The following is a 15,349-nucleotide window of genomic DNA, read 5'->3' as shown; positions in this document are numbered from 1 at the left end:
GTACAACGGATGATGGGAACTTGATCTTAACCTTTGTTATATTGGTGTCCTGCTGAATACCAAAATCCTTCGTAAACTTTGGGTGCTCGCGACGCAACGAGGCGTTCTCGTTTCCCTTTTAAAGTGTGTTTTCACCTTTCTCTCTTTTCTTTTTTTTTTGTTTTTAGAAAAAACATAGCCCTCTACCCCTTCCCCACACACACGTATACCAGAGACACGTATGCGCACGCATTGCAGTTGGGAGGACCGCAGCTTCCATGGGTCGAAGAAATGGGTCCTTTTTGCTCAATTTGCAATGCATTTGCCACAGCTTCTGGTGTCCGTATGCGAGGCTGAGCGACTGTGTGTTTATTTTTCACATCCTCCGCTCTTCCCCTCTGCGTGTTGTATACAATTTCATAACCCCTCCACCACTGACTGGTTCCTGAGGTAGCGACGCTTGCGTTACTCCACGAATGCATGAAATTTTAAAAAAAAAACACTTCGATTTTTGTAATTCTCTTCCTTCCTTCCTTTCTTCTTTTTCTTTAAAAAATAGGAAAGATTTTTAAGCACCTGTACGAATTGTCTCCACTCCTTCATTGGACAACCCTATGGAATGCGCGTCGCAGGAGTTTGCACTTCTTCAGCACTTGAAGGTTTCGATTCCCAATGACCCCGTACCACCTCAACCAAAAGCGCAGGCGGTGCGGAACACCCATCGCGTCATGTCCCCGTGCAGACGGCCGCCTGTGAGTCAAAAGGTCGCGCGGATTGCAACTGCGGTAAACACAAAAAAGGAACTGCAAGCCCCTCGCGCGCCCATGGCTGAGTTCAGTGGTGAAGTCATGACAGTAGTTGGGAAAAATAATCGCCCTAATGTAGAGTACCTCATATACGATGCCAAGATACCGTCGAGAAACGCGATCAACATGCAGCTGGCAGAAGTGAAAAAGCAACGAGCAATGGGAGAGAAGGTGCGTCACCGGTGCCACCGTCATGAGGTTGATGCTTGGGGTGAAAGGGACGACGCGAAGTGCAAGCAAAGGCTACTGAAGAGTTTACAAGAGGTAAATATGGAGCAAGCGCACCGCACAAGAGCTGAACGTGAGGCTCAGCAACGCCGGCGCATGGAGACTGAAGCAAACGGAATAGAAAGTTACACCGTGGCATGTAATGCGTTAGATCCCGAGAAAACCATAGAAGGAAAGAAGGCCTTACGAGACCAACTGCAGCAGGCAGCGTTTGAATCACTAGATAATCATAAAAAGGGGGAGCCAGTTGAAGGAGCGGCCTGGGATCTGCACTACGAGCCTTTTCCGTGGAATAATGATACAAGGAGAAAGCGTATTCAACGGGATCGATGTGTAGCGCTAATGGATGCAAATCGTGAACTTGCTGAGAAAAAAAGGGATGAACGCCAACGTCAGCGTGCCATGGAGGCAGCATGGAACTATGGTGGAGGCAAGGGTGTTTCTTTCGGTGGGAAAAGATACGCCCACGATGTGGGAAGAAATCCGTCTTTACAAGCGGCTCGCGGGAGTGACGATGGTGCAGTCGAGGAGGGCGCGGCAGCGCTCTCATTTGGTCAACCAACTGAATGTTTTTTTCGCTTCGAGGGTGACAACCCTTCAGTTAGATGGAATGAATGTCGTAAGCTTGCTGAGGTGAACAAGCAACTAGCTGAGCAAGCTGAGAGAATCCGCAAGGGAGAGAGGCTGGAAAGAATAGAGGGTGAAAAGAAGTTTAATCAATACATAGAGCGAATCGAGCGGGAAGAAAAGCAAAGTCGAAGAGCTGAAAAGCTGAAGAGACAAAAAGCCATGTCCATGGTTACGCGAGATGCAAGCAAGAAGAAAGAGGGCCTGAAGAAAGTTAGCTCTGCAAATGAGTGCCATGATAAATTTTTGCTTTACTCAGCTCATGAGAGGGAGGAGAAAAACCGGCTGAAAAGAGAGCAAGAGTTCTATGACAACTTAGAAAAACACATTGCCTCCAGTCGGGAGGCACAACGTGCAGCAAAGGATAGGGCTCTGGAAGAGGAGAAACGCCTTCTTCAGGAAACTATTTCGGAGACTAAACGGTATACAGAGGAAGAGAACCGGAAAGCCAAGCAAAAAAGGGAAGCTTACAAGGCAGCCTTAGAAAAACAAATCAGGGAAAAATCGAATGAAGCCTCTCATTCATCACCCATGCCACATCGCGGTCCTGAAGTACGCGTTTTGTATCGTTGCCCCGTTACGAAGGATCTGCTGCCTCCAGAGGAATTTGTTCCCGCGGCAAGCTTACGCAGGACCTCCACACTGTGGTAAAAGGAGTGTTGCTGCCATTCATTTTCATCCTTCAGTCTTTGGAGTTTTCTTTTTTTCATAGGTTTTGGCACCCATAGGGTATATATATATATATATGGAAGAGGGTACAGTACCACAAGTGAGTGGTCTCAAACTGTTTTTAATTGAAGAGGACTGAAAGGAAGTCAGCTTTGCGGCAGTTTTGGGCTGTAGGTGTGTGACAGGTTCCTTCTAAATTACCCATTGTTGTCTCTGTTTTTTCTTGTTGCGTGGTTTCTCTCTTTTAGGCAAAATAGCTTCTGCGATTCAGCTTTCCATTCGCTGCATGGAGGTGACGGAGGAGGAATTTGATAACCTCGAGCAGAGATATGTTGAGCTGCATTACCGCCTTAAATGCGTTGCTGAAGCGCCACGTAAGTCTCTGGGTGTGACGCTAATGACCATTATGTCCAGCTCCCTGCGCCTTACCACTCAAATGATGGTGGCCATCCTTGTCACTTTGTGGTGGGTCCATGCATGACTTCTCGGTGAAACTTTATTTTCGTGCATATATATATATATATATATATATATATATCGTGACCAACTTATATTCTTCTCTTTTCTCCGTACTGTTTTTTTTCTATCTATTGGGAAATACATCGCACAGAATTATACTTACAGATGCACTCCGTTTACCACACGTTGTTTCTACATATATTTTTTCACTTGTTTTTATGGTCTTCACGATTGTTTTTTGCCTACTTGGGTAGGTCTGCGTAACGGCCCCTGCTGTGCGGATGTGCATCGTTTACATTTTGTTTTATCTCTGATTCCGCGCTTCCTCCCCGTTTTTCAGAGCGTTTCTGCCTCCGGAATACCATCGTTACACTTTATTTTCTGTTCTTACGCCACTCTAATGCTTCGCCCTCTTTTTTCCTTGTGCTTCTTACCCCTTAAAATAGCAGGAAAAAAAAAGACACATACGGTGTGTCGTACTTTCCCTTCCCCCTTTAGGGTGCAATAAGTTAAAGTTTTTCACTCATTGTTTTTAGAGAAAAAGTAGTTTACTATAGTTGGTGTTTCTATTGTAACCGTTCCTTGTCTTTTTTTTAAAAAAAGAAAAAGATCATTGTGCACAATGCATTCCATTCTACCATACACATTAGATCCTGAGCGGATGACTGGCTGCAGGAAAATGAATACCATTAACCCGTACGATGCATCTGTCACCGGCCCCGAGTCATCCGCCCGTGACCTCGACGTCATCAGGAATCATCTCCTTCAAGAGTGGGACAGACGCACCACAAGCACAGTTCTTTTCAATCCTGCAGCTGAAATAGACATACGCTCATGGGACCTCTCATGGACAGAACGAGAGAGCCACTGGGAAGAGAATGTGGCACAATGTATTTCCCCTGAGGAGGTTGAAGGCCTCCTCCCAGCGAAGTGGTTTGGGTACAACACAAGTAGTGACGTAGATGAAACACTGGCACGTGTGTGCAAACTTTGCACTGCGTTGGTCGACAAGTTCGTTGAGCTTTCGAAGGGTGACAATGCAAATCAATCCACTGCTAAGTGGAGGCAACATCAAGCCATGTTGGCACGCATTTCCGCTGTCGTGGAGCTTCTTGAGGAAGCCGTTGGAGAGACACTTTCGATGTACGACCTTCGCGATCCCCAAACTGTACGCTGCCTTTGGGAAAGGATGGATGATGAGGATAGAAGGAAAGTTGCTTCTGTCTTGGGAGCTAGGTAATCTTTGTTAGTATCTCACGCGCCTCCTCTCGTCCTTTGCTTGAATGGCGGAGGAATGTGCAACATGGGGTTGCCATGTCCAAATTAAGCAGGTGGGAAGGTATTTTCTCCAACTAGGGAAACGATTTAGAACTTCACAGCTTTTATTTTAGACCGATGCAATCGTGATTAAATAAATCAGGTTACTTTTGTCACCCCCGTAGGCCCGTGGGACCAATTTCATTCATTTTATTGCGTGTACACCCGTGTGGGCAGGGGCACATCTGTTTGGCTCTCTCAACACTCTTCCCGCACGCGCATACACACACAATCACCTCGGGAAGATTATTGTTTGTTCATGTTTATTTTTCGTTTACAGTGTAATAGATATGTTTTCCTGGAAGTCGCGCTGTTGTTTTCTTCAATATCAGCTTCACCCTTATTCAAACGTACAATGATTTCCCCACATTGTTATGTAGAAAGAACCCTCGATTGTGTTTGGGTATGCGGCGATGCGCTACACGGCTGCTTAGTTTCCAGCAGTTGCTGTGCGGCAGCGAGTTTGTACCCGATGATGCCGCAGCTGTGCAGAAAGTTGCGTCAGCATTCCGTGAGAAATATCCCGTTGCACCGCTTCCTGTCCCCATAGCTGCTGGCTTGGGTCGAAGTTATCTTTTGCAGAGGGAACCACGGCGGGTGGTGGCGTTGCTTTCTTCCCATCCCTCTGCCCGGGAAGTAGGGACGCAGCTCATGCAATTATTATCTTCTAAAAATGGCATTGAGGCGAAGACTCTGTTACAATTAGCCGACGCGCTTCGCCCGGTATCGGTGGGCATGTGTTGTGAGCTTCTTTGCGCCCTTGCGGAAAAGGTGGCGAAAACAGATTACGCACGGGAGGTGAAGCAGATGTTAATGCGTGAAATACGGGAGGTGCCACATCTCTCAGGTACGCTTATTAACTCATTATGCTTGCTGAGCGATCACACCTTGGCTGAGGATAGGCAAAATGTTGTGGATGCGTTTAACATCGCTCTGCGTAAGTCATTTGTCAGTCCAAGGGACTATGGCGCGGTGTTGTTGTTTCTCGCTCGGGGTGGAGACCACAGGAAGGTGTTAACATTATGGTTGTGGATGAGTCATTCCTCTGCTCGCTGGGATCAGACGGCTGCGTCCGCGGTAATTATATCAGCTTCTCTCACACGGAAGATGAATACAGCTATCGACGCAATTCATTGCCTCGCTGAAGCGAACTTAGACCCCACGGTGGAGGCTCAGAGACGGTTCATACGTTTCTTAGCTTACCGCGTTCCCCCATTGGCAGCTTACGCGGAACAACTGGTGACACATTGGCATACACCACAGCAGTTGTGGACGACCGATGCTCGTTTAGTGGGAGTTGAGCTTCTCTATACACACTACCATGCGAAAAATTATGAACACTTGCAGGGATGTCTACAAGTGGCGGATGCTAGCATTGAGGAAGCAGGTAGGATGGCCGAGAGATCCGATAATAAGGAGAGTACAGACGAGTTGAGACACAAAATCCTCAGGATTACTGGTATGCCTTACATTCTGCGGCACTTTTCTCTTGATATCGCCGATGAGCCGTGGCTGCAAAATTTTTACCGCAGTGGCATGCGGATGAAAGACTTGGGCGACTATCCGCTGCTTTTAGGGGTGATGGCATCATTTGCGCGACACATGAAGGAGGAAGAGAAGTTTCTGGAGGATATACGCAATATAAAGATGTCACCCGAGAACTTTGAGGTGACTTCAACATTTATCGCTGAGGACAAATGTTTCAGGAATGCAGAGGACACACTGCATTTTGTTAACTGCATGGGAGACGTCTTTTCCATGGAGGTGCCGAAGGGTGTGGTTAACTGGTTGGAATTATTAAGTGAGAAGTAAAAACTGACCGATGAACAATGGTCAGTAAAGACCGAAAAGGGGCCGCGGGGCCGTGAATGTGCACCCACGTAAAGAAGGTGATGGACCCACACCGCTGAACTTTCGAAACGTTTGAGGATGAGAGATGTAACGGTGTGCTCGTTCCGTACGTTGTTGCATTGACATTCACGTCTCCAAATGTCTCCTCCTTCTGCATCTTCACCAAAAAGGGAGGACCTGCGCGGTTTTATTTATTATTTATTTTGCTAATTTACATGTTTTGCCCTCTTAAACTTTATTTCCTTATTCCTTTGCTGGCTCTCTCCTCCTCTTTGCGGGCTGTCATTGTTAGTTGTGAAGTGAGGCGAAGGAATCGGGACCCGGAAGATAAGACAAGGATCGGGAAATAACAACAACAGCAACGAAGGATTTAGTGCAAGACGCGGGAACCACCGGCTCATCTCCAAGTTAAGGCAGCCACCAATAAATAAATAAAGACCAACGGTAGCCAAACGGAGGAAAAACCGAACACAGGCGGTACGGAATAGTTTTCAAACGATAAAATTGATAAGCACAGAGGCAAGGGAGGAAGTATAGGTTGTGTAAGACGGCTGTCGTACCTTGCCACATATGGCCGCTACACCTCAGACCGACTATTTGTTAGATGAGCATATACCGGCGCCACCGTACGACATGCTCAAGAAACTTCAGTTGTTTCGCACAACACTTGTGAACTTTATTGAGTGGAAGAACTTCGAGGAGGTAGTCCGCGGTTGCTACGTGCGGGTGTTATTAGAAATGCGCAGTGAAGACATGCGGCGTGATAATAGTGATCACTACTACATCGCTTGTGTTAGAGGGGCGCGGAGGGGTCCAAAGTACTCGGGGTTTTCCGCCGACATGGCCTGTACTGAATGGCATATTGTGATTGAGCTTCCCCCATGTTTCCGAGCTACGCAAAACGGGAATGTTGTGCAACTCAACTCCATTTCGAATTCCCCATTCCGTCCAGCGGAGTATCAGCAATGGGTGGAAATGACATGTGAGGCTGGTGTGCCCTTCCTGAACCCCTCACAAATTCAGTTCCGCTTAGACATGCTGGAGGAGCATAAACAAAGAGCATTGGTGCCTGAGATGCGAAGGAAACGTTACGGTGAAGATTCAGCACTTACGGAGCGAAGGGAGCGGGTACTGAAAGCGCTAAGAGAGGAAATTACAATTGAGGTCTTTAGCACCCACGTACAAATGCCAGTAATCGCGGAACTGCAGCACCGGTCGTTGGAACAGTTGCAGGAAATTGAGCGTGAGATGTTAGAAATGATTAGCCGCGTGCGCATGACTATCAATGAGCGGTCAAAGTGTATGGTATGTCGTCGGCGCCTCTGCACTGTAATCTGTTATCCGTGCAAACACCAGGTGTTGTGCAAGGACTGTGCGCAGTACATTTGCAACAAATGTCCCGTACCTTCTTGCAGTGAACATGTGATGGAGACATTTGAGGCATATACATTGTAGAGGAGGACGGTGCGTGTTGTAACGACGCTGCTGTCTCTCCTTCAACACCGAAAACGAAAAAGGATATAGTTCAAAGTAAAAGGAGGGTGGGTGGGAAGAGAGGAACATCTAATTATCACATGTGTTTCTAAATGAAAAGGCAAGAAGAAAAAAACTAGAGGCAAGTGGAGACGGAGAGGTTTACAGCATGATGAAGGAATGGTGTTGGGACATGCCTCTGTCAGAGCAGGCAATATTTCGCGACGTATCCGTGTTTTTCTTTTTCTTATCCCTATTTGTCACCGCAAGGGAAGGAGAGGCACGGAGAGTTGTACAAAACAGTGGGAACAGAGAGGACAAATAGAAAGCTGGAAGAAAACAAATGGCTCATAGAATGAAGGTATTGAGATTGTGTTGTGAGTCTAGAGCGTCATGTGTTGTCTTTGATGTTCAGAGCTGCCCCAATGTATCTTCATGCAAAAAGTTGCCTAAATCGTTGCTTAGGCTACATTTCTCTTTATGCTCCTCCGCTCACTCTTTCACCTTTTTATTTCAAATATTTTAAATCAATTCTAACTGTCATTCTGTCTGAATTTTTGCACATGCCCTCTCTTTTGGTGAATGCTCAAGTTCTGATGGGGTATACGGTCGTATTGTGCTGTACACACCCACACGCGCGGGTGTGCATAAGTAAATATAAATATATATATATATACATACATCGTGAGGGGAAATCGTGTTTTTTTTTCTGCCGGTAGGCCGAAAGTATGTGAAGCAAAACAACCAAATAACCGGTGTTGTGCTTTTTCTGTGCGCAAGTTCATTTCATTATTCCCTTGTTTTGGTTGTTTTGGCTCACTAGTGATAAGGTGGAACGGGGAAGAGGGGGGTGGTGGTGAAGGTTTAGTGATGCTGTAGGACCCCGAGGAGTGCTCGAAAGTTCGTTTCTATTGCTGTTGAAACCAACAGTAAACCAGTAGATGCTTTTCGCTTCCTTTCTTTCTTTCTTTTTCAGCTTCCCTTTCATATGCGACGGTGCAATACGTTCTATGAAGGTGAGGAGTTGGAATTGAGTATGCACTGCGGTGCCCCGTGGGTGCATGTGGTGTCATGTATGGAGAGGAAACAATGAGGTGCTTCTTTTCACTATGAATGTTTTTTTTTGGTATTATCTGTGTCATTATCACACCGCCACTAAAGGGGCGGGCGTCACTCAGCATTAGTCGTGTAATGTAGTGTTGTTACTGTTCTTTGTTGTTGTTGTTGTTGTTTTCCCCCCTCCAACCCCACTAATTTTGTTTCTCACATTGTGTAGCATTCACCTCGTATGTGGAACGGGTAGTGGGCAAAATAAAAGTCCCATATTTCCTTTTCTTTTTTGGGGTTCCTCTCATGTGCACTTTCTGCCCGTTCTCAAAGTTTTAATAATAAAACTTTTGCACTTCCTTTTCTCTTCTTTCTTTCGTCGGCAGTCGCTTTGTTTTTTCACTTGTTTGAAATCTATATCTTGTTATTGCTGCAATATTCCCCTTTCCATTCTTCTTTTCTTCGTCTTTTTGTCTACCCTCGGGTATATCTGTTTTTTTTTGTCTTGCAAATATTGGAAATTTAGAAATCCTGAATCACCTCTCCCTCGCCAAAAAAAAAAATAATAAAACGAGGCAGAGGCCAAAGTGTGGTGGAAAATAAGTGACTTTGAGATTTAGTACAGTGAGAAGGAGAGGCAGTCGGTTTTTCCTCTGACTGATCCCATTCACACCTCTTTCTATCCTGTTATTGATTCACTGTCTCATTCCACCAGGCTGAAGGGCAAGACATTAGAGTAAACAGCGGCTGAAGGAAGGGGGAAATAGCGTCGCGGGGCGGAAGTTATTATTATTATTATTAAAAAGAGAGAGAGAGAGGCTCGTTGGATCTGATTTTGTTTCGTGAAGGAAGGGTCACATAATTTGCTTGCAAAGCCTTGACCGGGACTGCAAAAAAAAAAAGAAAAAGGGGATCATACATAATACTACGTTGTGCCGGATAAATTGAGGAAAGAAAAAGAGGGAGAGCTGTAGCCCCGTGCATATGACTGATTTCGGGCGCGAAGCGGCTAAACTACTACGGGCAACAGAAGATGCCCTTTATTATCGAAGGTCGACGGCAGGTTCATGCGAATGGGCGGATCGGGACCTGAAATTCAGGACTAGCAGCAGTGCGACGGGAGACATGAGGGGGAATTCGAACTTTCCTTTTGAAGCGGCATGGCGCACAGACAATGATGGGGAAAAGTGCGGTGATTCAGCAGCGTATATCGCGGAACTCCAGCGGCAACTGCGTGTTGTGATGAGTGAGGTAGCCGGTCTGCGCAGTGAATTAGCCGCTGAGCGCGATTCCCGCTCTTCTACACTGACAGCTCTGGGTCGCCGCTGGAAGGAGGAGGTGCTAGTTGAGGTGCGCACATCTGAACATCAATCACGTCGGGCGATAGATGAGCTCTCTGTCGCCATTCAACAGCAGCGGAAAGATGAGGAAACAGCACGATCTTTGCTACAGCATCGTGTGGAGGATTTGCTTCGTGACAGTAAAGTGCGAGACCGCACCCAATTTGACATGCAGGAACAACTGCGAGAGCAGGTAGATGCGATGCGCGAACGACTGGAGTCAGCGGTGTCTGAGTGCGCCTTGCTTCGTGTGGAGTGTGTACAACACCAAGAACGTGAGAATAGCGCCATTGCCCAGCGGCTTGATGCGGAACTTATGCGGTACATCGATATGCGAGCGGAGGAGCAACGGGAACGACAGCAGCTGAAGCAGCAGTTAAAGTCTGATGTGGAAGCGTTTGGCACGCACGTGCAGGAACTTGTTGACAAAACATGGAAGTCTCACCTTGCCACAACGCGTCGAGAGCTACAGGCGCCGATAGACACATTAGTTAAACAGATGGCACAGCATACTGAGGGCATGACTGATTTGAGCGCCAAAGTGCATGACTGCACAACAACGTGCCGAGCAGAGCTACGGCTTCAAACGACAACACTTCAGGAACGTGTTTCAGCTGCTGAGGCGAGTGCGGCGGTAATGTTGTCTCGTATAGACAGGGCAGAGCGCAAGGCTGACGGCGCACAAGAGGCCGCAAGCCGCGCTGATGCGACCATTGCAGTGGTGCGCGATGTGGCGGAGAGGGCGGTAGTTGTTTCGCAGCGCGCGATGGCAACTGCGCAACGTGCAGAGGACGCCATCGAGGATCGTGATGCGCGGGTGGCTCAACTGGAATCTCATCTGGCTGCCGTTTCGACGGCCGAAAAACTGAGGGCGGACTTGGAGGGTGTACGCCGCACCGCGCAGAGAGCAGAGAGTGGCGTTGACGCCTTACGGCACGTTTACGAACGCGACGTCCAGGAACAACAAAACGAAAAGCGGCAACTCGATGCCCTGATGGATAGAGTAAGTGTTTATGAGAAACAGCAGCAGCACCTACGAACGTCACTGGAAAGCATCACAGATAATCGCATACCGCAGCTGCAACACCGGATCGTTGTGTTGGAGGAAGCCCGTGAGACATTGGCTGCTGAGGCCAGTCGCGGGGAGAATGCCATAATGCAAAACCAGCAACACGCACTGAACATTGAGGGTACTGTGCGCTCCCTTAATGAGCGGCTTGAGCAACTTCGCCGTGACATGAACGTCAGCTCGCAAGCGTTGTCCACGAGGGTGGAAGCCGCGAACGACGCAGCACTGAGGTGCGAAACGAGCAGTTCGACATCTCGAGGCGAAGTGGAGCGCATGGAGCGTCGTGTGGCACAGCTTGAAGTGCAGTCAACCCGGCTGGTCGCGGATCTCACCAATCTGCGCAGCACCGCTGACGACAATGCAAAGGACACCCAAACGCTGTCCGCGCAGCTTCAGCAACATCAACGTTTGTGGCAAGAACAGAGGGAATCGCGCCGTGAGCTGGAAGCGACGGCAATTGCAACAAATGAAGCCGAGATAGCAGCAGAACAAATGGCAGGCCGGCTGGAAGTAAAGTTTAACCAACATATGCGGCGCGTGGAGACGAATATGGCGGAGCGTACAGATAAATTGGAAGCGCGTGCAAATGAGGCAAGCTCCCGGTTAGATCGGCTGGAAGACAAAGGGCAGTCCACAAGCTCGCTGGTAACCCAAGTTGGAGAGACGGTCCAACAGCAACAGCAACAGTTCGCCCGCGACCTTCAGGCGTGTAGAGCGAAGATTGATGCCCTAAATGGTACCCTGACGGAAATTGACGAGGCATCTGAGCGGCGTTTCAAGGACTGTGTGCTGCAACAGGATCTGAATGCAATTCGCAGGGCTGTGAGAACACTCGAAACAGAACTTCACACCATTGGGGCTGATGTTACGCAGCACAAACAGTGGGCAGGGTCTCAGGAGGACTGTAGCTTGAGGATCAAACGCCTGGAAGACGAACACCGACGCCAGCAAAATTTACTAGGGGAAATGAGGGAGACCCTAAGGGAGGTGCACGATGAGCTCAAGGAGACACAACATTTTACCACAACACTTTCGCAGTCGGTGTGCACGAAGGAGGTGAGAGCAACTGAGAAGGGAGATGGGTGGCCTTCTCAAGTTCCGCGTGTTGAAAAAGCGCTTTTTGACTCGCACCGTATGACCTCTTCCAGTGAAGGACAAGGAAACGTAGCGTCAACACCGGTAATAAAGAGGAGCACCGCAGGAGAGTCGCTGGTCGCTGGTTTAGCTCCGAACGTGTTGGCGGGCACTTCAATGCGGAGGGTGGAGTCTGATCCATCGCAGCTTGCAGATTCACCCGAGCCTCAAAAGCCCCCACGACTATCTCAGTCCTCAGATAGCAGCCTGATCTCCCAAGGAAAAAGGCTCTTGAGTCCGGCTCTACCAACAAAAGTTGAATCAACAGCCAAAGAGGGAAACTTGGCTCAAACTGGTTCTACAGTTCAGGGCAGTATTGACGACAAGAAACCACCGTCTGCATCGAATACCAAGTCAATTATTGACCGCCCAACCCAATCAGCAGTAGCAAGGAAGGTTGAGGGTTCGTCTTCAGATTCAACAGTTAACACATTGGAGATGTCCGTTCCTATTGAAAAACGGGGTCCCATTATGTTTGCACCACGGGAGTCGTCTTCGAGTGCCTCCTCGGCTGAGGCACGCCAGCCGCAGCAGAAGCAACACCGAACCCAAGAGCGAAGGGGCGATGAGCTGGTCAGGGCGAACGTTGACGCCACTGCGTTGCCTGTCTCACTCAAACCTAGTGAAAGCAATAGCAGTAGCGATTCCATTACGCGAATGAAACCCTCTGTGGAAAAAACTCTAACGCCACCATCGTCATCGAAGGACACAGCCGTGATGGGGCCGATTCTCACAGTTTCCAAGGCGGATTCAACGAGGGAGGAAGAGGAAAAAGGAGACTCTGAAGCGCCGAAGACAAAGGTAACGGTCAGCCAGTACGACGACTGGGACGACGATTCAGAGGATCATCCCACTGCACCGATGTCAGAGCCGACACGGACGGAAGCTCCAAAGGTTGATGAGAAGGAAGAGGAAACGAAGGAGGTGAAAACGGCCGAGGGTAAAAAAGCAGAAGGTGATGGCCTAAAGAGCGATTTGAGTGTTGTCACTACAGGGAGGGCATCTAATGTGCCCCCTGAAACTGGCACCGATGAGGGACTGGGGAGCATAGTTGGAAGCCACATCGGAAGGAGAGGAACATTTCAACCGATTGAAGATCCTGGTGAGGATATCAGTTTCACTGTACCGCGGCATGGTGTATCGACTGCCAGCAGTGACTCCTCCACAAAATCTAAAGAAGCTCAAAAACAGAAGCCACCTGCAGTAAAGCAGTTTACTAGTTTCGATGATTCGTCGTCGGAGGAGGAGGGTGCATGAGGCAACGCTTCTACCATCATTCAGTGGACCGAGTTCTGCTACTCATTATCTATTTTTCGTTTGTTTTCTTTGTTTCAGTTATTCCCCCTCATCCTTAAACACCGGTTGTTTTATTTAAAAGAGCCCTTCGAAGAATCGTCATGTTGAATAGAGCTGAAATAGATGCAAAGAATTTCCCATAATCAAAAAGTGTGAATGTGTATATGATTCTACGTTTGCTTATAGATACATATTATTTTAGAATTGGATGGAAGTGAGAGAAGGGGAGGGGGAAAAATTGAGTGGGCAAAGGCTTACAGGTCTCTAATAACAGTACGCGAGAACACCGTATGTACCAAATTATCCTCCCTCCTCCCAGTCAGTATTCCTTTTTGCCGTTGTGCGGCGTGCAACGCCACTTGTGGGTTCTGCGTTCTTTGCGGGGCGCAATGTTGCTTTCGAAGATTCCTAAACGAGGTACCGCAAGTTCCCGTAGTTTGCCGATACGTGCCGCTGCTGACAATCCAATGACCGTGTTTTCTCTCTAGTTAACATTTCTGTCGGTTATCTCACTTTTGTTCATCCTCAAGTTTTTTTTTAATTTCCCAAGGGCAAAAGAGTAGAAAAGGCAATCAAAGAGGCTGTGGGCAGTGGACCGCTGCTGCAAACGTTCTGCAGGGGAGCGGCACGAGGGAAAGTAGCCAAAGGCGTTGCTTCTTTAGTTGACTCTGCAAACCATGCACTTTATTGGCATTGTTGGCTGCTTTTTACTTCTTTATTCGCCACTGTGTTTATTAACAGCAGTTTCCCTAAGGGCATATCCTCAGCTCCTCATTATTACCCTCTTTGGCGCCGTTTCTGCTTACGTTTCACTTTTACTTACTGGAATACTTTACACGATCGTGCAGAACGTGCGAACGGAAGACCACACGAATGCAATCTCGTATGTTGTCGTTCTGATCCAAGTTTGTACCAGCATACTATTTCGGGTCATGCTTTTCGTATTTCTTTACCGATTGGAACGATTTGCCCGCGGCTATGGCCAATTAATCGCTAAGAGTTCCTCGCGGTTTGCCCTAACTTCAGCTGCAGTAGGTTGTGGCATGGGGATGGTTTCATCCCTACGCGGTGCTGGTACGCTGTTGGATGCTACACGGCGTCTTGAATTTTACACCGATGGTACAACGCTGTACGACTTCAACATCTGCCCTCAAATGCCGCTTTTACAGCACGCTGTTTTGCAGGCATTTCTCCTATTGCTTTGTCACATTGCATGGGCTGTGATGACGGGACAAGGAGTGGTTGCCCTTTTGGTGCGGCGGGATAAGAGGAGGACGTTGTTCGATCCCCTTTCTGACACCCTTTTGGGCACTGATGATTATAGTGGTGACTACCCAAATAGGGCTGCAGATGTACTGGTGACAAATTATAACCCCGATGTTGTGGACAACCCACAACCGGCGGGAAATGCCGTTATCGAAGGAGAAAGTCCTGCTGCCGCTGGTGGAGAGGGGCTTACGAGTAGCGGCACTGCTCCAGCCGTTGTCTCTGAGCAGGAACCGTGGGGTTACCAACTTAACCAACCCCAGCGAGAGGAGGAGGAAGGGACGAATCTACTCACTACTTCTAGCGATAAAGGGCCAAAGACCCAAGAAGTGGGAGATGAAGAGAGAATATCAGAGCAAGACACGGGCGTGGATACCCAGGATGATGGGGACGGACCTTCGGCACAGCAAAGCACACAACTTTTATCCAAGTCACTCCAGGAACCTACCGTACTGCACCGGGCTCCTACCGTCGCCGTTGCTTCATTGGTTTCTGCGGCCGCGTTACAACTCTCATTTTCACTGTTCTCACTTCTCAGCACGGGGGCATACAACTACAAAACAATGGAAGAGGTGCCTTTTCGTGGCTGCATGGTTACACTCCCTGCCCAAGCGGCAATCACCGCTGCTTCCCTGAATGCCATGTTTGGTCTGCTGAGGGCGGAAGGGTTTGGCAACAACGCAGCGGGATTGGAGAATTGACGCTGGTGCCATCGACGTGCACTGTATGTTGTTTAATCTTGAAGGGTTTGATCGGTTAAACACCTTCACTGTGGTGTCGCATAGGGT

General features: G+C 48.3%; 6 protein-coding genes across 6 annotated transcripts, besides 5 other annotated features; all 6 read left to right on the top strand.

Annotated features, from left to right (window-relative positions):
- Nucleotides 1–15,349: part of a sequence feature (sequence corresponds to BAC RPCI93-3A7) that runs on past both edges of the window.
- Nucleotides 594–2,291, top strand: Tb927.6.1220 (hypothetical protein, conserved; the record flags this gene model as incomplete). The annotated part of the gene is made up of 1 exon (XM_840151.1): nucleotides 594–2,291. The coding sequence occupies one exon, from the start codon at nucleotides 594–596 to the stop codon at nucleotides 2,289–2,291; it is 1,698 nt and encodes a 565-aa protein (XP_845244.1).
- Nucleotides 2,818–2,847: a microsatellite.
- Nucleotides 3,391–4,008, top strand: Tb927.6.1210 (hypothetical protein, conserved; the record flags this gene model as incomplete). Its single annotated transcript, XM_840150.1, has 1 exon — nucleotides 3,391–4,008. One exon carries the CDS (start codon nucleotides 3,391–3,393, stop codon nucleotides 4,006–4,008), a length of 618 nt encoding a protein of 205 aa, XP_845243.1.
- On the top strand, nucleotides 4,491–5,897 carry Tb927.6.1200 (hypothetical protein, conserved; the record flags this gene model as incomplete). Its single annotated transcript, XM_840149.1, has 1 exon — nucleotides 4,491–5,897. The coding sequence occupies one exon, from the start codon at nucleotides 4,491–4,493 to the stop codon at nucleotides 5,895–5,897; it is 1,407 nt and encodes a 468-aa protein (XP_845242.1).
- Nucleotides 6,507–7,391, top strand: Tb927.6.1190 (hypothetical protein, conserved; the record flags this gene model as incomplete). Its single annotated transcript, XM_840148.1, has 1 exon — nucleotides 6,507–7,391. One exon carries the CDS (start codon nucleotides 6,507–6,509, stop codon nucleotides 7,389–7,391), a length of 885 nt encoding a protein of 294 aa, XP_845241.1.
- Nucleotides 8,057–8,092: a microsatellite.
- Nucleotides 8,607–8,641: a microsatellite.
- Nucleotides 9,240–9,261: a sequence feature (AT_rich).
- Nucleotides 9,441–13,256, top strand: Tb927.6.1180 (hypothetical protein, conserved; the record flags this gene model as incomplete). The annotated part of the gene is made up of 1 exon (XM_840147.1): nucleotides 9,441–13,256. One exon carries the CDS (start codon nucleotides 9,441–9,443, stop codon nucleotides 13,254–13,256), a length of 3,816 nt encoding a protein of 1,271 aa, XP_845240.1.
- Nucleotides 13,973–15,262, top strand: Tb927.6.1170 (hypothetical protein, conserved; the record flags this gene model as incomplete). The annotated part of the gene is made up of 1 exon (XM_840146.1): nucleotides 13,973–15,262. The coding sequence occupies one exon, from the start codon at nucleotides 13,973–13,975 to the stop codon at nucleotides 15,260–15,262; it is 1,290 nt and encodes a 429-aa protein (XP_845239.1).

Source organism: Trypanosoma brucei, chromosome 6, assembly GCF_000002445.2.
Source record: "Trypanosoma brucei brucei TREU927 chromosome 6, complete sequence".
Taxonomy (NCBI): Eukaryota; Euglenozoa; class Kinetoplastea; order Trypanosomatida; family Trypanosomatidae; genus Trypanosoma; species Trypanosoma brucei.
This window is presented reverse-complemented; position numbering and strand designations above follow the sequence as displayed.